The sequence below is a fragment of the Numida meleagris genome, chromosome 1 (genome assembly GCF_002078875.1).
Source record: "Numida meleagris isolate 19003 breed g44 Domestic line chromosome 1, NumMel1.0, whole genome shotgun sequence".
Taxonomy (NCBI): domain Eukaryota; kingdom Metazoa; phylum Chordata; class Aves; order Galliformes; family Numididae; genus Numida; species Numida meleagris.
In genome coordinates this window covers 172,428,305-172,451,219 of record NC_034409.1, presented here as the reverse complement: position 1 = coordinate 172,451,219, position 22,915 = coordinate 172,428,305, and the positions used below count along the sequence as shown (strand labels likewise).

At 37.3% G+C, this 22,915-nt stretch overlaps 1 protein-coding gene across 3 annotated transcripts in view; it reads left to right on the top strand.

The window, feature by feature from the left end:
* Positions 1–22,915, top strand: part of BRCA2 (BRCA2, DNA repair associated) — a 43,041-nt gene that overhangs the window by 6,940 nt on the left and 13,186 nt on the right. For all 3 annotated transcript variants that reach the window (XM_021378207.1, XM_021378188.1, XM_021378198.1), the window contains exons 4-16: positions 461–566; positions 1,388–1,440; positions 1,543–1,583; positions 1,677–1,788; positions 3,390–3,445; positions 4,339–4,453; positions 6,492–7,673; positions 8,555–13,297; positions 14,240–14,332; positions 17,321–17,390; positions 17,755–18,170; positions 19,102–19,292; positions 19,894–20,081. In XM_021378207.1, the coding sequence (XP_021233882.1) occupies positions 461–566; positions 1,388–1,440; positions 1,543–1,583; positions 1,677–1,788; positions 3,390–3,445; positions 4,339–4,453; positions 6,492–7,673; positions 8,555–13,297; positions 14,240–14,332; positions 17,321–17,390; positions 17,755–18,170; positions 19,102–19,292; positions 19,894–20,081 (7,366 nt within the window). The remainder of the gene's footprint in view (positions 1–460; positions 567–1,387; positions 1,441–1,542; positions 1,584–1,676; positions 1,789–3,389; positions 3,446–4,338; positions 4,454–6,491; positions 7,674–8,554; positions 13,298–14,239; positions 14,333–17,320; positions 17,391–17,754; positions 18,171–19,101; positions 19,293–19,893; positions 20,082–22,915) is intronic.

The window sequence follows — 22,915 nt, the reverse complement described above, 5'->3', positions numbered from 1 at the left end:
CTCCAATAACAGCTTCAGAAACAATTTTTTATTTAGTGCTACTTACTTAAGAGATGTATGTCTTCGGTAGATTTGAGGGAGATCAGTGATAATGCATGTTTGGATGTACTTGGTTTCCTCTAAGGGTAGCTTCTGCAATGACACAAAGTGCACAATATAGTGTAGCATGCCTACATTGAATATGTAGCTTGAATAATGTCTTGGAAATATACTGAAACAAACCATTGTCAAACTAATAAGGTGACAAAATGTTATTTTTGACTGTACATGTACTTTTGGCAGACATATGTTGAGCTCTGTTTGGATATAGAATATGGATATGTTCAGAACGCTGGAGGGTAGCGTTAGATGTGATTTTTGTACTAAAATCATAGTTTGTATAATTTTTTTAAAGCTCATCTTTACACTTCAAAATGGAAAGTGTTACTGCAAGATTGTGTTATTGTGTTTTATGTTGTAGGCAGAGAGAATTTGCTAAGTCCAAGTATCTCAAGAAGAAAAACAGATCAAGAAAATCAAATGCTTGCTTCTCCTCGTGGTATCTGCCACAACTACACTGCTGCTAGGTATGCTGAATTTGTCAATGCAGATGCAGGATCCAGATAAACTGGATTTTAAACAAAAAGCACTTTAAAACCACTGTATTTTTCTGCTAAACTTCTTCAGAGTGGTGAATAATCTCACGTATCTTGTATGTTTATGATACTTACTGGTTGCTAAGCAAATGGAAAATAGAATGCTAGCTAATTCTGAAGAATTCTTTGCTTTTAGGTAATGTTCCTATTATTTTTCTGCCCCTTTGTAGCTGGCATATGACAGTTATTGACAGTGCTTTGGCTTCCCAAATGCTTAACGTCCAGTGCAGGAACTAAGAGTTGTGTTGCATAATGTGCTTCCACAGTAGTAGTTTGTAAAAGTGTGTTTAATCCTTACTGTGATGTTTTAGTAATGGCCTTGGTTGGTTGGTTTTTTTTACACTTAAATACATATTTTTTAGATTAATCTGCTGAGGATTCTCATGTTGATTATAAAGAACAGTTAAACTAATTACTTAATTAAAATAAATTAATTGGGACAATTTCCATAGTTTCATACAGCATGTTAAGACATTCATAATTCTATTGAAGTCCAGCATACTGTTTATCAGACAGATATCGTTGAAAATTAACATATTTCACAAAGGAGGCATTTTACTGTTTGACATAAACTCTGTAGAGTTTAAAATTCTGTCTGGTAGTTAGAAGAAATCTATGTTTTATTTAGTCAGGGAAATAGCTGAGGTTGCAAAGAAGACATAACAGAGGCAGTAACGTGCATAATATCTGCTATGAACATTTACTATTATTTTCAGAAATTGATACGTTAAATTTATTGATTTATTTTGCAGCCCATCTATTTTAAGGAGTACTTGCAGAACACCACAAAGAAGTAACATACCTGGTTTGTCTTTTCATTTACTCAGTTTACAAACTATCTGACATCTGCAGATATGTCTTAATTTCCTAAGTCGAACTTGTCCTCATTATGTAATGGTTTTTTTAGGACCGTATGGAAGCTTATTTTGCACACCCAAATTTTTGGAGGTAAATATTTTATTCCTGCGCTTTGTTTTCTTCTTGTGGAGTGGTATGTTTAGAATGCTGTGTAAAAATAAAAAATCTTAAATATATTTCTAGATCCGAACTCCAAAACGTATTTCTGAAAGTCTAGGGGCAGAAGTGGATCCAGAAATGTCCTGGTCAAGTTCTTTAGCTACTCCTCCTACGCTTGGTGCGACAGTGATAATAGGTAACTCTGAAAATGAACGGTTGCCAAGGGTTAAAAAGTTCAGGTTTTGACACTTTTATTATTATCATTTTTAAACTCTTGCAGTGATGCTTTGTGCGTGACTGTAAATAACGTAACCCTAAATAGAAGAAAGGAAATTAAATATATCCTTGCTTTGCAAATGTTTTCTTCTCGTGTTTGAGGATTTAGGGGATATACATTTAGAAATAATATAGCAAAGCATAGAAAGATGATTGAATAATGATTCCTTGTGTGTCTTCCATCACAAAACTGGGCAACTATGAAGTCATGTGAATATATTATTAAGTGTAAGGCTGCAGCTTGTTGAGTAAACTTCTCAGCAGCAGTGCTGGCTTCAGCATGTTGAGCTCTGTCTCTGGGCTCACCATTTTCTTGGTGCAGGTAGGCAGGCTGAGATGCTGATCCAGTTGAAGTCTGTATTTCCTAGATTATTCAGACCGCACAATTCCTGGACCTTATTTCCTGTGCAGCTGCACAAACAGCTGTGCCACTGTAACTGAGCTGATGGCTGCTTAAGTGTCACTAACAGTGATGCCAAACGTCAAGCTTTCACTTAGTGTTGTTGTAAGTGGAATTTCTTTAGCGTAGTAAACAAGCAAAATGAAATTAGAATTTGTGATAAATGATATCACAATGATAAAAACTTGAGAAAATGGGAAGACCTGGATGTCTCCTTATCTATTGGCAATGCCTTTTTTGTTATTGTTAAACTATGACGGTATGAAGTATGCAAAGCATACAAACTTGTGCATGCAGAAACTGGAGATCCCCTCTGTTAGCAGGTATGGGGCTTTACTCGTCACTGGGTATTCATGCTTTCTAAATTATGTGACTTGAAAGACTGGTGAAAGTACCCATAGCTTAATGGTACTCTTGTAGGAAATGAGTTCTGCTTTGAACTCTCCTCATTTTCTCATTTCTTGGATGAGCACAATTATTTTATAGTCAGGAAATCCACTTTCTGCCATCTGTTACCTGTAAAAGGAAAAGTCATTTGGCTGATGCAAAAGAGGAGTTCAATTTATTAATCTTAATACCATATAGAAGCCTAGATGCCACGTCTATGAAAGGTGTTATTTCAAGGCACTGCTCTTAAATCATCGTAATAGTAGAGTTCACATTCTCCATTTGTAATGAAGTTAAAAAGATATTACTGTTCTTGTGAGTGGAAATGGAGAGGAAAAAAAATATCAAAGTCCTGGTAGCGGCTTGAAGATCTCATCTGGATCTTGTTTCAGGAAAAAAAAATTAGGGAGTAGTGCCATGAATAGCTGCTGGCAAGGGGAATGGCAGCAGTAGTGGGCTCTTGCTGGTAGACTGGTGTGCCTACATGGCAGCAACCAGATTATATGACTCGGGTGTTTTATGCTGTTAAAAATGCATACGCTGTCCCTCAGACTCACCTGTAGGATGTTTTAGTTAGAACTCCTAGTTAGTTTTATTAGGTTTTTTTTTTGTTTACAGCTTTAAGCTGCGTTTAAAATAATCAAAAGAAAACCCTCCCAAATCAACTGTATTTCAACACACTCGGTACGTCGCTTAGGAGCAAATGAACTGACTTCTCTGTCTTTCTTCTAAAGCTAGAGAGAATGATTCTATTTCTGGAGCAAAGCAACAGGATGAAAGAGCTGAGATAGTAAGTAGTTTTGAGAGCTGTGCTATTCTTTAATTTCATTTAAGCTCTTCGGTTGTGTGCTTACATTCCGTGAGCCAAGTACAAATAATTCTGTCACTTTCATTCTAGCTCTTCCTATCTGGCTATTCTGGCTATTTTTTAAAGTTACTGCTTTCTAAACTAAGCTTGCAAACATAGCTACAGATAGTATTTTTGCTAATACCCCCTTTGAGGAATATTTTCACTGTTAAAAAATAAATTTGGGTTCAGTACCAGTGGGAGTCATTCAAAGAAAAATCAAAGCTAGGAATTGCAACATCCTGGTTGTCTGAGGGCTTACTCGTTCCACTTTATTCCCCTTCTGTCAGAGTTTTGAGTTACTGTTTGTCTTAAGTTGTCCAGTAAGTTCTTGTGCTCAACCCCTATACCAGGAGTTAAAATTGAGACTTCATTTCAGTCCTTTGATATTTGTTAGGTAAGGGACAGTTCCTGCATAACTGTGGTTTACTCCATGTATATAAAAGCTGAATGAGACTGAAAACCAGGAACGTAACTACTGGGATTTCATTCTTAATACCTGAAACTTCACAGTTAAATATTTGTAACAGCAAAACTACTCTTTTGTTTCTTTTTGAGAGGCTTACTGATTGTAAACTGGTGAACCCATTCACTGCCCCTATATGCCCCTATGTTGATTACAGAATAGAAGCTGGTTTGCATTGAAAACGGACATCATCTGCTTACTTATTTACAAGAAGTATACCTGTAGAAACACTACTTCTTATTGTAAGAGATGCAGAATTATTTAGAAATTACAGTGTTTATAATTACATGCTTTTCTTTTAGTGTCCCTGATACGTAGGGTGTACAAACATATGTTCCATGTCATCTTTGGCTGTATTTTTGGTTTGCAGGTTTTGCGCAACTTTTTTTCTAAAGATGATGAATGTACTGCGAAGAATGATACAAGTCTGCTGTCCATACCAGAGGCGGTGAAACTAAATGCTAAAGATGACATCAAAGATCTTGGTAAGCCCTGGTGTTTTATTACTGTTACTCAGTATATTGTGAAGGAGGATTGCAGTTAAGTTACATAGTATGTCTTGAAATGACCATGTAGCTTATTTCCTCTGCCAGCTGTCTACTCCCACTTCGAGAGTTAGCTTGCCTTTGTGAATCTAATGTGGGCGTTTAAAAAACAAAAAAACAATTTCTGTTAAGTCTGTGAATCAAATTAGGTTGCAATGCCATCAGATGACAGCCAGATTTGTACTGGTGTAAGTGAAGGCATAAGACCATATGGGAAAGCTGAGAGAGAAAAAGGGTACAGGCTCAAGGGGGAGCAAGACTACTACCTATGGCTATGGAATAGGTTTAGTGTAATTACGAAGTTTCACCTCAGTACTCCTTCTTCTGTGGTGAGTTTGGTTTTTTTATTTTTGCTATATCCTTTCTGTACTTATTTCACCTATTAATAGCTCAAAGCATGACAAAATTTCTATGAAAAAGGAATGTTATCCTTTTTTAACAAAACCAAAATATACTTAGGCAAGGAAAAAGAAGTTTTGATTTTATGTTTCTAAAATATTAGTGAACAAGTGAAAATGTGCACTCTAGTTTGAGCTTTTTGGTTATTTTGAGAAACGTGGCAGAAGGGAAGAATATTAACAAATTTATTAAGCATGCATGGATGTAAAAGAATGTTGTAGAGATTGACACAAGCTAGCTGGGATGATGTATCCTTGGGATTGTTATCTCTCCTCCTTATCTGAATTGAAAGGAATGCCATAAAAGCATTGTTTGACAAGTGTAAAGAATTGTGAAATGGTCAATTAAGCATTTGACAAGGAGGGCTGAGAATGCTGGGGTCAAAAAGCGTTGTGGCTTGCAGAGTGATACGTACTGCTCGTTTTGTAGTGTAGATTTAAGCATGCTACGGGGAAAAAAGGGAATTAGGAGAAATGGGTTGAGTGCTGTGTTTATAAGGGTTCAAACTTGGACAGTTCTGACAGTCATTCAATGTGTTGCTCCAGAGCAGAAACGTTCCCAGCCTCTAATGTTTAAGACTTTTTTTTTTTTGGAGGAGTGGTGTTAAGAAAAGAAATTACTTATTGCTTAGTTAGGACATCAGCTGGAGGGGGAAAAAAATCTGTTTTTCAGTCCTAGTTTTTGAGGTTATTTGTTGTTTCCCTGACACATCAGTGAACTTAGAAGTCAAAATGAACTTCCCTGCTTTTATTCTGTTGGTGGGATTTTTTCTGTGTTGGGTTTTTTTCTTCCACTCCTTGGCCTCAGAACATTCAGTGTGTAACGAGTATCTTCATAATCTTTCAGGTATTTCTGGCTTTCTTCTTCCATTAAAGGTAATAGCTCCTGTTTAAGTTAAAAGTAGTACAAATGGGGGTAGTGTTGGAATACTCTCGCAGACCATTACAGGACAAAAGGACGTGAACACAGAATGCACCTTAATAAGGGAAAAGAACTTGTACCTCCAATCTGTTATGTTTACAGTTTCTTCTTTTTGAGATCTTGTTTAGATACCTTCTGTGATTCGGGCAAAAAAATAGAGAGTAAAGAGTATGGGCAACTTTATGAGATGTGGTCAGAGAAGAGGCTTTATGCATACAGCAGAGAGCATGAAACCATCATTGGAGTGCATTACAGTTAGCTGTGTGTGTGAAAAGTATTGAGAAATGGTATATGGGTCTCCAAATTGAAAATCTTTTGGACGGTAGTGTATTTAATAGTTATAGTAGATCAATAGTTCTGAATTATAGTTTCGTGTTCGTGACTTTCACCATACCACCCCCACAGTCCTCAGGAGGCTGGGGCATTTGCACGTACATCACTTACCTCCTGCCTCCTCCCTCTGACAGCTGCTATTAGAGAGTAACCCACTTTAAAAACATGCACATTTATCTTTCCAGACTGAATCCTGAGTTGAATAAAGGTAATAACCATGAAAATTGAATTTTACTTGTAAAAATACAATGCTATTCTGAAGTTATTTCCTGAAACATAATTTTTACTATTTTTTTTTTCTCCCCATTTTCTCTAAACTATTTAGAGTCAGAGATGTTAGATGGTTTATTTGGTGAGATGAATAGCTTTGAGGACTCCTTCAACTTGCCTGCTGAATCCAATGGAACTCTTCTGCTGTTGCCACCTGCTCTGGATGCAATAGAGAAATGTGAAATCAAAATGGATGAGCAAGGAGCACAAGGAAAGGGTGATACTCTTTCTGAACAGCCTATGAGAAGAAAGACAGCCGTTTCACAGGAACTGAGAGCCAGTAACTGGACTGAAAAAAGCTGCTGTGTTGAAGTGAAGGATTCTGTATTCCAGAACACTGATGAAGATATGGTGGATACTAAAGACAGCTGCTTAATAGGGCATGAAAAAGAATTGGGATATCATAGGATTGCAGGAAACTTGCACGATAATAGAACACAGAAATCATCTGTGAATGAGAAGCTTGTGAAAGATGTGCTGTCTTCATCAAGCCAATGGTCTCAGCTGAACTTGTCTGATCTTGATGTAACTCATCTGGAAATGTCTGTATGTAGCTCTCCACCGTCTGACTTCCGTAGAGAGAAAGGTTTAGAAGAGAAGTCAGTACTATTGACCGAGGATGATGCTGTAGAAACATCTTTACTGAATACTTCAGGCTTGAGAAATGCTCAAGAACTCTTGAGTGCCAATTTGTCAGAAAATTGCGGTGATATAAAAATATCTAAAACCAACCTAACGTCAGAAATAACTCCAGTAAAATCTGTGTGTGCGAGTCCGAAGTTGGTAAAAGAATGTGCAACTGAGGGGGTTTCTAAAATGAGATTTTTAAACTGTAGTTCTTTTTTAATTGAAAGTACAAATGTCGTGGAGTATTCTGTAGTCTACAACAGCACCTTTTCCACGCATTTAAAAGCAACTTCGAAATCTGTGGTAACTGATGTTCTGTCTCGCCCACTTATATGTAGTGCTACAACTCCAGATAATTGCAGTGACCTACGTTTAACAAACAGTGAAAACGCTCTTAGAAAATCTAGCTTTGAAAGCCTAAATATGCTATCCAGATTGAGGAGGAAATCCAAGAGATTTATTTATACGGTAAATAATGCTTTAGTGTATCGGGAAGAAAATGTACAGAAGGAAGTAACCTCTGAATTACCTGCTAATCCTGTGTTAACACATTTGGAATCTGATTCACGTGAATTTAAAGGCTGTCAGGTGGCCACAGATGGTAATCAAGGTATGTAATTAAGCTTTTCTTTATTTTTGGAGGATTCTCCATTTACTCAATACCTTTCATATAAATACCTAAAATTGTGTAAAACCTTGTAATTGTGATAAAGTGAATCTGCAACTGACTGTTTTGGTAACCAAGATATGGAATTGGCCTGTCATAGTGACAGAAGAGCATAAATGTTTTCAAGAAGCCTGGTGCTAATTTACTGTTTTCACTTCAGGTCATCTTCTGCAATAGAAACTTCCACATTGAGCCACTATTCTAATTGATGTGCTTAATTATGTTTGTCAGTGCTGTTCAGACATTCAAAGTGTCAAGGGCCGTCCTGTCTCCTGATGATCACTTAGATGTTATCAACAGAATGTTAAAGTTATTTTTTTTCTAAGATTAGGGGATTTAAGACTGTTGATCTGTTTCTTCTGGAAGCATAAAATATTTAATATATATGCATATATATATATATAATGAAAGCAAGGACATACTCCTATTTTTAGAAGCTGTTACTCTTGGTAGAAGAATTACTTAACATTAGGATCAGAAGTACCATTCTGTGAAATTTCTGAAACAAATCCTTGTGTTGAGACACGAGGAATGGAAGCCCTTCTCCAGTTTTCATTACAACTAATTATTTATTTATTTAATGGTGGCATTAGCTGCAGCCTACTCACTTGTTGCTAGCTACTAGAACAAAATTACATGAAACAGATCACAAATCCTTTCAAGGCATTCGCGTTTGAAAAGAAAAGTGTTATTTATGGTACCAGTGTTAAGCATACGTAGAAATGATCTTGCATGCCAAAATTGTATGAAAATCTCAATTTGCATTTGTTTGAATAAATGAGATCTGGTTTAATATATCTCATCTGTAATGTCTTTTCTTGTAGACTGCTTCCTTTCTGCTGAGAGGCAATCAAGTATCAAAGAAAATAATTTCAACGCTTCTACCACAGAAGTAGATATAATGGATAACTCATCTGATAATTCCGTCTACAGTAGGCTGCAACAACAAGAGCTGAGTGACTCCGGGAAAAATGCAAGACAGTATCAACCTGCTACCTCATTTAAATGCTTAGAAGCATTTCATGCTCAGAATGAAGACACAACAGATTGTTTAAATAGTGGAAGAATTTCAAATGCAAAACGTAAGGTGTTAACTTCGGCATGCCTAATGGCAAGAAGGCATTCCAGATTGTTTCCTGAAGACTGTTGCTTAGGGAAAGGCAAGAATGATACATACATCAGTCCTAATTTGAACAGTCAAGCTACTGTACCTCAGGGCCCTAAAGCACAGCCTCCACAGTCCTCTCCTAGTGGTAGTGATCGCTTGATTGATATGCACCGTGGCGCTGCATTTGTGGCAAACAGCAAGTTCAATAATACTTTGAGTCAGATCAAGTTTGGCATGAACAGAGTCTGTAGTAACTCTTGCAATAAAATATCAGCTGATAAAAGACATGCTACAGATCAGTTGTCAGTAAATGAATGTAGGGAAATAGTTGCACCTTTGGGAATAAACTGCTTAGAAAACAATAGTACTGGCTTAAAACAATTGGGAAAAAAAGATGTAGCTGAAAATCAAGAAACACCCTCTGTTAAAAACAGTGAAAACCCTCAAGCAGCTGTTTGGAATAATGTATCTGTAGAGATTCCTGAAGAATTCTTGGATTGTATAGGTAATAATTCCTTGAATGAAGTAGTTTCTGAAGAAGACAGACGAGTAGTGCCTGTGTGTTTCAACACAAAGCCAACTGAGAACCTAGAACATAAAGGGAAATCATCAAGAGATTTTAACGTATCCAGTTCAAGTCTGAGCTTTGGTGGCTTCCAGACTGCTTCCAATAAGCAGATTAAATTCTCTGAAAGCAGCCTTGCAAAAGGTAAAATGCTGTTCAAAGATATTGAAAATGAATGCCTTGAAGCCTCTTCCATGGAAAGAATCAGAAATTTTTCAAGTCAAGTTCAAAAGGAGAATATATTTTCCTCAGATTTGGAAAGCAAAATGAGCAGTACTTTATCTGGTTCACAGATGAGGCGTACACAGTTTATTCCACATAAAGTTGATTTATGTAAAAACTCCCCTAGAAGTCAACTATCTGTGCAAGAACAAAATCAGTCTTTGACAGCAAGCCAAGAAGCTGAAATTGCTGAACTTTCTAATATCTTGGAAGAAACAGGTAGCCAGTTTGAATTCACACAATTTAGAAAGCAAAGTAACACGATGCAAAGTCATGTTCAACAGTTTGGAACAACAAATATGGAAAATGCTTCTGAAGCAGAGGAAGATACTAATTTCTGTAGCACTCTTAAATCTGAAAATCATGTAGTAAATGATGAGCACTGCAGTAAGTTGAAAGATGAAAATGAAGAATGTAAAATGGTAGAATATGAAAAAGAAAACACAGTGGTTTTCCATAAAAAAAATAAAAAAGTTACTTTTGCAAACTTGGACAGAAATGAAAGTGGAATATCCAACCGTGAGAGCTGTCCAGTACCTTTACAGGCCAGCTTTTCCAACTTTGTAGGATTTACCTCAGCTGGAGGTAAAAAAATAAATATTTCTAAGGCAGCTTTGACCAGATCTGCAGAGCTTTTCAAGAACTTAGATGATGATAACTTTATGTTTAAATCTTCTGAAACTAATACCAGATGCTACAATTCAGATGGGCATGTGTCTTCTAACTGGAATTTTCTCAGATGCCAGACAAAAGAAGATAAAGGAGGAATACTTTGTGTTCCAAACATCAAAAGCATAGCTCCCGTTTCCCACCATTCAGAGAAAAAATATGCAGAAAATATTAGTACACCATGTAAGGAAAACATAGAAAACTGGGCAGAAATATTAGGTGATAATGAAAATGTGGATTTCAGTTGTACTAATGCTAGATATTCTGCTTCTGGAATGGGAAGCAGTCCATCATCCTTTATAAAACCTCACCAGAACTGTAAAATTTCTGATCAGTTTCTGAATCAAGGAGACAGCCAAGTTGAAAGTTGTTTGCAAGAAGACTCTTTGTATGTGATGTGTCTAGGAGATACTGTTACCAGTGCAGAAGAACATGGTTTAAGTGTTTCAGATGAAATGGAAAACCTGTCCCCTAATCAGAAAGAAGACAGAAAGCAGGAAGATGAGCACTTGCTGCAAAACTGTCAAGCTGCAGATACTGATGCTGTATCCATTTCTGACTCATCTTTGTACAGTTCTCTACATGATCTCAATGTACAATGTGGGGAAAGAGATACAGATGTTTCAGAGAACTCTAGTAAACAAAAGACAAATGGTGTCAATATGGAAGGAGAAAACTCCACACATAAGAACCTGTTTGTGAATGAAAGTGGGATAAAAATAGGCTCTTACCAACATCATCGAGTACCTTCCGAGCAAGAGATGGATGTTGAAAAAAATGAAGCTAAGGGAACTTATCTGACTGGTTCTCATACTGCTAGCGGCAAGAAGATAACAATTGCTGATGGATTTTTGGCTAAAGCTGAACAGTTTTTTTCAGAAAATAATGTTGATTCAGGAAAAGGAGATAGTGACAATTTTGAAGACTGCTTAAGGAAATGTAATAAAATCTATGTTAAAGACTGTGACTTATGTATGGACAGTGTTGCTCAGTGTGATGCAGATGTACTTAATTTTAAAAATAAGCTTGTTCCTGAAGAACCTGGGGACCGATTGAAGCAGGCAGTAGAGAGGAGTCCCATTAAACAAGCTATTAATCATGACAGCTTTGAAGTGGGTGCATTTATTAATGTGGATGAAGATTGTGAAAGAAATTTGGTAGCTCCATGTGCAGATAAAAAATCTCATGTCAGACCTGGAAAGTCAGAAGTAGAATCTCTTCCTGGACATGGGAGTAGTCCTCTAAGTAGAACTCTTTTGTTTGAAGATAAATTGTTTGCAGAGAGCGATGTGGAATACTCAGCAAAAAAGAGGCATAATTCAGAAAGCAAACCTGATTTTCCTGTGCAATCTGCTACATCTCCGCATTTAACAAAGGTGTCAAGTGCCCTTGCAGATAATTCTGTGCCTGGTGATATTAGTAAGACTGTATTTGCTGAGGACAGTTGCAAATCTAATCAGTCCCTCCTCTTAACTCACAGTAATGTTCCAAGAAGTAGCTCATCTCATTTGAACTGTGGCAGTAAGGAGTTTGACTTAAAACATTTAAATGAACCTGATTCTAATACAAACTGCTTCATAAATACTGTAGATAATACTCACCAAGGACAGTCTGAAGTCAGTCTTCCTGCAGATGGAACTAATTTAACTTGCTTAAAAGAAACGTCACTTAATGCTGAAAATCAAAAGAGTGATCTGAAACAAGCTGTGTTCAGCACTGCAAAAGGCAAAGCAGTCTCTGTTTCAGAAAGTGCATTAGCAAGCATCAGACAAATGTTTAAAGCAGACTGTGGTGAATCTGTAAAATGTGAAACTGAGACTAAATCGGGAACTAATCAAACAGAAACTGCTGGAAATTCATCTTTCAGCGTTCACGCTGGGGGTCCTGGTTTTGCTACGTTTTTAGATAATTCAAAAAGTGAGATGAATTTGGCTGCATCTCATTTTATTAATGGAAATGGGAATCTTAGTGAAAATGATCACCACTGTGCAAACACATTTGCAGATGCGGATTCTATTCTAGATACTCAGATGCAATGCCTTGAGCAGAAGAGTAAGCTTTTAGGACACTTGCCTGTGCCAGATAAGCAGATAGAGCAGATAAAGCAGTCAGGTCCTTCGAGCGGCCTTGGATTTTTCAGTACAGCAAGTGGCAAACCTGTGCAACTATCAGAAGAGTCGCTAAGGAAAGCTAAACAACTCTTTTCAGAAATGGAAAGTAACCATTCATCAGGGCTGCAAGATGCACTTTTACTTGAGGAAGACGTTGACAAATCCAGAAAGCGTGATGGAATATTTCCCAGAGAAATGCAGCTAGCACTGCCAAGAGGGAAGGAGAATACCAGCACTGATACGATTTCAAGTCCTGCTTTGGGGTTCAGCACTGCAAGTGGAAAGCATGTGACAATCTCTGAAAGTGCCTATCGGAAAGCAACTGCAATTTTAAGGGAATCAGATGAGTTTTTAAGCAATGAGCTTGGTGTTACGGACAAACTTTGTGGAATTAAAGAGAGCTGTCAACGTGCAAAATATTTAACTGGTAAAGTAATCTCAGAATCCAAAACTGAAAAAAGCTGCAATGAGGAGCTTGACTTGAAAAGCATTCACCCTGAAGAAATGAAGTCTTTTCCAAGTACTCACCATGTCAAAATTACTGAGTATGTACCACATAGTAAGGGAAACAGCCAGTTGGCATCATTTAAAAATAGCTTTGAGCAAGAAGAGACCAGATTTTTCAGAAAAGGAGGGCTGAATCTGGGGATGAAAACAGAGTCTGAAGCAGATTTATGCAGTGCTCCATCTAAAGCAGAAATGAACATTTTCCAAACTCCAAAAGGCTACTTGAGAATGGAGGCTGTAGAAAGTGAAAAAGCTATTATGGAAGATCACCTTTCAGATTCTGGAGTACAGGTTAAGTCTGCACAGTCCTTCACTGGCAAAATGTCAGATAACTTTCAAAGCAAGCCCTTTGGGAAGAGACACTTTGAAGAAAAAGACTCGCTTGGTAGGTGTTCGTCTTATATCTGTTTGATTCAATAATAATAGATTGTTGTGATTTTGCATTTAGCATTGATTTTTTTTATTATTATTTTCTAGAAACTGACTTCTTTACTGCACTGTCAGTGACAAAAATTCTTGCTGCATTCATCTTTTTGCAGCCTTAAATTCAAGCTAGATTTGTAATTTTGAAGGTGTGCAGGTTTTGAGATTTTAATGTAAAGATATAGAAGGAAGATCCAGCTCCTTTTTTTTCCTCTCTGCACAAATCTAGTGTATTTTAATTGAAAAATGAGTATTAGGATTTCCATTTTCACCATCTTGTGCCTTCTAGGTGAGGACAGCGTTTCATGTATATTGGAACTGCCAATCTGACATAAAAAATAGCTGTTTGTTTAAAAGCATTGCCTCTTACCACTTAAAAGTGATTTGATTCAGGGCTGTAGTGTTGGTGCATAATGTGAACGCGGTCGCCCAGATCTGCTCAAAGACGCGGGGCAGCCGGAAACTGTTTATGGGAAGTGGGTTGCCATAGACTTGTTTAGCTCCACAAGTTCAGGTGCAAGTGTTGGGAAGGCTAATGCTAGAGAGTATGGGTAGGCACAAAAAGGCAGCTGGGAGCCTGTCAGTTCAACCTCGGTCAGCCCATGCCACAGCTGAACTGTGACCTGAAGGGAACAGACATACCAACTACAGAATAATTTGTCATAAGCTGCAGTATATGGAGTCTTGAAACCATTCTTGGTAGCGCTATATAAGCTTCTTCCTGTGCAGAAGAAAACTGCAAAGTGTGCTGAACTGGCTCTGTGTTGGAAAAGGATGTTAAAGACATCCAAAAACTTCATAATTCTGTTTGCAATGACTTCGTCAATGTTTTATTTAGAGATTTAGTTGTTACGGTATTGGCAAGAAACTGAACTTAATAGAAACATCTCTGTTTTTATCCTAGGAGAACCTCCAATTAAAAGGCAGCTACTGCTTGAATTTGAGAAGATGAAGATTCCCCCCAAATCTTTGAAGCCTTCAAAAAGCACTCCTGATGGTAATCCTAGTGTTCTTGTGTTCTAAGCAGTAATCTGATGTTAGGCATCACCTTGAAAATTCTTCAGTTTCCAGTTAACTAACAGAAAGTGATTGCTCAAGTGATTTTTGTATCAATATAGTCAGGAGAATTCAGGGAAACTGCTATGGTACTGTCTCTGCTGACTTGAAATCATGTAATTAATGGTATGCCTTACCATGTGGTATCTAAATACATTAAACTGCACGGCTTCTGCAAGAACCCTGCTTTATTTCCAGCATGGTAGGAGTTCATCCAGTTTGTCATAGCAGTAAAGCTCACAATTACCAGCTTCAGTAGGAGGAATATGTTCTACTGATCTGTGATTTTTCAGTCAAAATTTGTATCTACAGGAAAATAAGAAGGTACTGATGATTTTATCTTATAATAGTCAGTGAGGAATATGCTTACTGATAGCTGTGTTACAGATGCTTTTAATATTTTGTACCAGGTAATCTGGAGAATCTGGAAAACAAAAATCAAGGTTTTAAAGTTTGAGCTGATGCTTTGTGGGGAGCTCGTTATGCTTGTCACATTAGGGTAATGTGACTCTGGATGCTGCTTTTGCTTATGGGATAAGCTGCGTTTTTCAAGGAGCTTGTTCTTTCTAAGCACTGTGTGCTGTCACCTAGAATTCAGCAGCGGTGTGCACCTAGTCAATCAGAAAAGCATGTGCAGATAGTAATTATGCCAGCCAGCCTGAGATGAGAGGTGTTTCTTTACAGCTGCTGCTTTGTGAAGCCTTGGAAATGATACAGTATGTCAAATAATCCACTTTGGGTGGACAGTTTTGATGTTACAGAGGAGTTCCCTTTCACACACAGGGTGCTGTAATATTGCTGGGTAGTTCTGTGAAACATTTCTTGCATCTCATTACTGTCCCTTCCATTTTTAATTGCCTCCGCCAACTGTCCTCTAACCTAGGTAGTGACCTCCATTACTCATTGCAAGAATTTAAAAGCATAATCTTCCTATTTCCTCTTTTTAAAGTGAATGACGTGTGCCTTGAAGCTGTAAAGCAGTGGTGCTAAAGGCTTGCTAATGTCACATATTTGGTCCAGTTTTGGTTTACCTTCGTCGTCCCTTTGACGAGGTACCTTCTGCATCTCGTTCATCAAAATGGAATTACATCTGAATTTCTTCTGCAAGTGAGAATTGCTACTTTCTTAAACACCTTATGCCAACCCATAGGCAAGTTCTTAGATACTCGATGGGTACACAGTTACCCGCAAGGCTGGCTTCCTTTTGGCAGTACAGAAGCACCAGGCATTTATAGATACCGTAATAACTGCGGCGACTCACCTGCATTAGCGTGCAGAAATGATTTTGTAACTAGGTATTTGAGTCCTAAAAAGTGCCTCTGAACAAATTTATTGGTTACTGCATGCTGCTAAATTTGTTCTAAGCGTGAAATTAATTTTTTCAAGTTTTTAATGGAATTCGTAAGTTGCTGCCAGAGAATAATTTTATACCCTTCATACATAAATATTATCCTACCCTGCAGCAGAATCTTAACAGTGTTACTCTGGTGGAACAAGTGAAAACAGTTCTAATTTCCTCTGGCTTCAGAAACATGTGGCATCTTGCAGCTGTGACTTGTCATCCGAAACTTTCTCCTGGAAACCTAAGGGCATCCAACAAACGGGTTTAAATTCCAGGCAGACATGATTTAGATCTGTTGGTAACAGCCTGATGAGCACATCCTTAAAAAGTCGGGAAGAGAAGTTCTGGGCAAATGTGCCCTTTTCTGTTGCAAATGCAGTTGTCGTTTTTTTTGTTGTTGTTGATTTTTTTTAAGTTGCTAAATGAGTTCTAAATGGAATGGGAAGCCTGCCTGGAATTAAATACACGTTAAACATTTCCATTTCAGGAGCCTAAAACATCTTGCAGGCTTACAAATGGGAGCTTTGGGGAGTTCAGTGTTAAGGTGATTTGTCTTTTAGATCTGTGTGCAACTAATGTGAAGAACAACTGAGGCTTAATTAGAGAGAGCCTCAGCTAATACTTGGTTTTCAGTCTGTGTTTTTACTGCCAAGAACCTGAAATAAAACGAATCAGAATTCATGTGACCTCAGCTGTGTTGCAATTGATTCTGCATTAACAGTTTCTTCAAATGACCACCAGTCCACTGACACTTGATGCTCACCAAGCTTTTTTGGTATTGAACAAGGGAAGAGTTGTTTGTTTTTTTTTTGTCAAAAAGATGACACATGGTTGAATGCCATCTTTCCCAAGATCTCCAGTCAGTTGTTTTCAAGAGAGAAGAATTCTTTAAGAAAAATATAAAATCTTGAACTGGAAAAATAAAATAAAAATCAGTCCCGTGGGGCTAACCTCATGTTTTAATTTAACAGGTTTATATATTGGACAACATAGGATTACTAAAAGAGGAAAAAATAATTTTGTGCCTTGAAAATGAATTTTGCATTGATGATAGAATCATAGAATGTACAAGGGCCTGTCACTAGACTAGGGGCAGTTCTGTTATTTTCCATGTTATTACCCACAATGAAATTTCTTGAGAGCCTGTAGAAGTCTTCCCTTCCAGTGCCTAACTTGTTGTGTCTTCACTTCCATTTTTTAAGTGTCTCTTTTAACGGTCTTCCATTGGTCTGTAACAACCTGTAATATCCTTTGTTTTGTAAGGGTAATTCTATTGCTTATATCAAACAAATATCAGCAAAATAGGTTGCATCCCAAAGGAAGCTAGTCACACAAATAGAAATATTATTTCTAGTGGCAGTCAGACTATGAGACAGATCTGTACCTATTTTTGGTAATTTTTACTAATATTGAAAACAATTGCTTTTTCTTTCTTTATGGGGTTTATATAACAAAATGTAACAAATCTGTTTAAATCCAATCTGGATATTTCTGTGTCCTTATAACATGAATATAGAAGAAGTGTGCTGTAAATATCTATCCATGTAATGTACTACTTCAAACTTTTTTTTTCTCATTATCTTATAGGCATTTTCAAAGACAGAAGAAAATTTATGTACCATGTTCCTTTAAAACCAGTAACTTGCCAACCTTTTGGGTGAGAAACCTTTAACGTAGAGTTTTTCTAATGCAATTTCTTGCAAGTCCTTGTAACTTTAAAAAAAATATATGACATTAATTTGAAACCCAATTTTCTTAAAGATTAATAATTTTATTTGAAAATAAATGTATTAAATGATCGTGCAACGCATGTTGGTGCCGTAGGCTGATGAGGAGCAAATTTTACACGTGTATGTTTTTTTCATTGGAACCAAATTAAGTATTCAATGTTTAAAAAATAAAAGGCTAAAACCTTGTCTTTTTATCAGCGTAGTGTTGAAAGTTACGTTACTAAATTAAGAATGCTGATACTGACAAGGATTTTTGTCAACAAGCTGAAGCCTCTATGTTTTCATCTGCAGGACTACTAAGGAACGACAAGAAGTCAGGAACCCTACACTTACTCTCCCTGATCAAGACTTGAAAGGATTTAAATCTAAACCTGCTGTTTTTCAGCACTGTGCCCTACGGCAGTCTTCAAGTGGTGCTTCAGAGCTTTCTACTCCTCATAAGGCTGCAGCCAAAGAGAGCGAGGAAACAAGTTTGTGCAAGTCAGGCAAAGCTGCTAAAACTTTTGTTCCACCCTTCAAAACCAAGCTGACGCTTGGCACGGGTGAACAAGGCAGCAGCAAGAGATGTCCCTCACCAATCAGAAATGATATGACTGAGGAGAGGGAATTAAATCAAATCCCAGTTGAACAGAATAGTGCTGAAGCTCAAGATCGCCAGTCTTCTATCCTGCACGCAGCCGTCACTGACTTAGAAAATGACAATTTAGGTATTTTCAGATTTCTATCACTTACCTGTTGTTAATGCTAACCATCAGAATTGAACCCTTAATGGTTTTTTGCATATTTTCTCACACTTAAGCTTTTTTTCTTAAGCTTTCTGTTCTTTTTTTTTTTTTTGTAGGGAGATCAGAAGATCATTACTTTCCTAATGTTTGAAATTGCACTTCTATGAATGCATATGCATGTCATCTCCAAAGTTAATGCAGAACATGAAACATTTGTTTTCGCACACTGCTTTTCAGTAACAAGTTTTAAGATAGTTTATATTTTATTCAATATTTGATGTTATATACTGAAGTAAAATTTTCTGAGTACTAACCTTGCTGTACTTCATTCACTTTTATAGAAGCTCCATTCATTCTGCTTTCTAATGGAAGTGTAGGCCTAGCCATACAAGTGGTTGATTCAGTCTTTTTCAGAGAAACAGTTTACATCTTCAACTGTCTGGCTTTCTCTAGCTTGTCGACTTAGGCCTTCTAGGCTTTCTTGAATGTACCAGTGTGTATAATGTATGTAACTATTACAATCAGATAATCTGGATTTCCTCAGGACTCATTGTGCATATTGGCTTAAGCAGGTGCGTGAGCAATTGCAGAATTATATTGTAATCCCAGGATTACAGACTCTGGCTGTCATTAAGCAGTTTCCATTCATATGGAGTTTTCTGCAAAGATAGAGCTCGATCTGATGAGAAAAATATGTGGCTTTAAGTTTAGTTTAAGTTAGACTTTATGTTCATTCTACTATAAATATTATTTAATGCCTTCAGCAAATACTGTTGAATATTTAGGCTCTTGCAGATTCTAAAAATCTGGATAGTGCCTTAGAAAATATGCTTCTCTGAATCTACTTGTATGACTGCATGTCTTAAATTGATACATACTGTAAGAAGGTTTTGATGATTTTTTTTCTTTGCAGTTACGAGCAACATGATGGCAAATCTCCGCTGTGCTAGAGATCTACAAGAAATGAGAATTAAAAAGAAATACAGGCAAAATATTAGCCCACAGCCAGGCAGCCTTTATGTCATTAAAACATCTGCAAGAAACAGAATCTCTTTGAAAACTGCAGTAGAAGAGGAAACGCCCAGTTTTCATTCTACAGAAAAGGTATGTGTATTGATGATACTTTTCTACCTTATCTTTGGAGGTGTGTGTTCCTTAAAACTAGAAAACAAAAATTCAACAGCCTTAGAATAGATGCATTTAAGTGAAAAGTGTATCTTCAGTTTCGAGATAAGTATTTCCAGCAGCCCTTAAAACAGTTGTTGCAGTTTTAAAATATTTCTGCATATCCACAGTTATGAGGTATTCCAAATAATAAGGATCATAAACGTCTCTGTAGTGTTAGAATCAAACAAGAGAAACATCAAACAAAGAAAAAAATCCACCAGTGATAGTTACTAGCAACTTCTAATCTCTGGGAAAAGCAGTTCTAAGATAACACGTGGTTAAAATTTAAGCTCAGATAAGTCAATATCAAAAGCCTTTTGCTTTTGGTACGGTACTTTTTTAAAGTACAGTGTGATTTTTCTGCTAAAATAATTTTTATGAGTTCCTCCATTCTTGGATGGCATATAAGAAGGTCATACAAAAGCTCTCTCGAGCTCAAGAAGACATTTTATGCACGTTTATAGCATTTGATATAAAAGCTGTCAGTAGAATTCTAAGCGTATCATCGTTATTTTGTCTTTTTCATCTTTTTTTTCAGCTTTACACATACGGTGTTTCAAAATATTGCATACAAGTTAACAGCACAAATGCAGAATCATTTCAGTTTCTTATCAAAGAATTTTTCAGTAAGGAGTATTTGTTAGCAGGAAATGGGCTACAACTTGCTGATGGAGGATGGCTTATACCTACAGATGAGGGAAAGGCTGGAAAAAAGGAATTTTACAGGTATTATTACTTATAAACTTGAGGCAAGTATGGTATTTATTAGTTTGTGATTCTCATATCCCGTAGAATAAGTCTAACACTCACTACTTTTTGACTGCATTTTCAGTACAACTCTTACTAGTGTAAATGAAGGTATTGTAGGTTTGTAAATTTACTGTGTAGACTAATGTTACTTATCTTCGCTGAGCATTAAGGAAAACAAGTCAATTTAGAACATTTCTGGAGACTCTCATATGATGTAGACAGTCCAGAAAAATGTTACTATTTCTGCTAATTTAGAGCTTTTATTTAAAAACATCAATAAGTTTTGCTTTTTCTGACATTAACAAATTCCTTTCTGTTGGGCTCTACAGTTATAGAGTTGGGAATGGAGGTTGATTGAGGGAGTGTTTAGGGTTTTTTTGGCAGAACGAGGCTGAAAATACTTCTCAGTATAATAATTTTTAAAGCTGATATGATTATAAACTCTATTTGCAGTATGATTTGAAAGAAGCCAGTTGTAAAATCACTGATTCATTCAGTTTTTCCTTGAGTGTGTATAAGAAACAGAAATGAAGAAGTACATAAACAGCTCTTGTACTCGTCCTGTACCTTCTTGCCTCCTTCTGCAGATTATTTGAGATGAACTGATAAAAGAATTATATGCATTGAGTTAATCTGCCCCAGATGCTTTCATAGAAGTTGTTTTGTTTTACCGTAAGCATGTTTGCACATGATAAATTTAGCAAAAGCATATACTAGGAAATAAGGAACTACTGGCGTTCTGTTGCTCCAGGAAAGCTTCGGAAAGTATTCAGTGGCTGAATTCTGATTTCCTCCATAAATTTGAGATGCACTTTTCAAGTCAGTATCACTGTTGGTATGCAGCTACCCAAATACTCAGGGCAGGAACCTGTTTGAGTAGTATTTTTAATCAAGCATGCCTTAGCAACCTGCGTGGTTATCAGAGGTGTTTGCAACAGATAAAGTTTGATAAAGTTTGCACCAGTATTCCATAGTAGGAAAATCGACTTGTATAAGATGTTGACTTCCATATTGTGATCTGTACTTACTCATGGAAAAAAAAATGCATTCTGCCTTTGATAGTGAGTCGGCTTCATCAATAGCTTCTCCCACATGACTTCAGGAAACGTTTATGTTGTCAAATTCAGTGTCATGACTTTGAGCAGTGTTTTTTGTGTCAACAACATTTGTTCGTTTTGGGAGAAATTGAGATGTTCTATATCCATGCCCTTCAACTACTGAATGAAGAGCGAATCTCGAGACAGTGCTGGAATTTACAGAATCCTAGAATATTTTGGTTGGAAGATATCACTGGCAGTCATTCAGTCTGTGCCCTGTTCAGAGCAGATGCAATTAGACTAATTAATCGGGGACTTGGCTGGCTGAGTCTTGAATACCTTCAGTGATGGGTTCTCTGGATCACCCATGCCAGTTGACGCTCAGGGTTTAAAAAAAAAAAAGCTTTTTTATCTCTAATTGGAATTTTGTGTTTTCCAACTTGTCTGTTGCTTTTCATCCTATTGTCACGTGCTTCTGAGAAGAATCTATGCCTGTCTTCTATAAATTCTTTGATCACGTAGTTATAGGCAGCAATAAGGTCTTTGCCTTCTCTCTTAAATCCAAACAAACCCAGCTCTCCTAGCCTTTCTTTACGTGTCACATGCTTAGCTTCTGAGAGTACAAGGGGACCAATCTTGGTGGCCCTCTGCAGGGTTTGCTCCTTCAGTATACCAGCATCTTTGTCCAGATGAACCCAAATCTGGACACAGTACTTCAGGTGTAGTCTATCAAGTGCTCAAGAGAGGCGAAGGATCGCTTCCCTTCTGGCTTCTCTCTTAATAGCCCAGAACGTGGTCACGCTTCTTTGCTGCAAGGACACTTGCTGCCTGTCAGTCATCGTGTGGTTCACCAGGACCCTTGATCTTTTTCTGCGAAGTTGTCTCCTAGAGTCAGCATTGGTCTCTTAGTGTTGCATGGGGTTATTCCATTGCAGATGCAAGACTTTGCTCTTGTTGAATTTCCTGAAATTCCCATGAGCCTGTTTCTCCACCTTGTCCTAGTCCCTCTAAATACCAGCTCTGCCCTCCAACTTATCAATCACTTCCCCAAATTCAGCATCATCTGCAAACTTGCTGCCATCATCTGGATTATTAATGAAGGCATTGAACAACTTTGGTCCCTTTATTAGTATCTGCTCTGCAAGTTCGTGAGTTTTCAGGTAGACAGTAAGTCTGGTTTATCTCACAGCAGTCCTTAAAATGTATTGTGGTTATTCCAAATGCCATAAGGCAAAGCTAATCCACCTACAGTTCCATTTTGCATCCTGTGGCATCACCATGACCTCACTGTTCCATTGACACCATGTAGCTATCCACACTGAAGTAGTCACTTGGAGGCAGAGTATGCAGAACTTGACCTAACTTGTGGCTTGTGTTCCCTCCTCATTTGACAAGCGTTCTGCTGTTAGCAGTACAGTCCCTAATTCAACATGTGGTGACGTGACTGTTGAACGGTGGATATACCTTCCTAGGTATATGCCAAAGCATTTATACTAGATGGATAAAAGACTGGCTGGGATGATCATATGTGTGCAGTTAGTGCAGGACTTCTCACCTACACACCAATGTTCTGGAGTTGCATGTGTTTTAGAAAGCACTCTGGTTGTTCTTCTCTCATGTGAAACTGCTATTTTTAGGCCAACAAGCAACATCACTATGAAAACGAATAGGAAATGTGAGATTTTGGTTGTTTTTGTCAAGAAACAGTATTACTCTGGGAACAAGGGACCCAGCTACTCTGGATCACTGTTTTTGTAATCTGCTGCTTGGTCA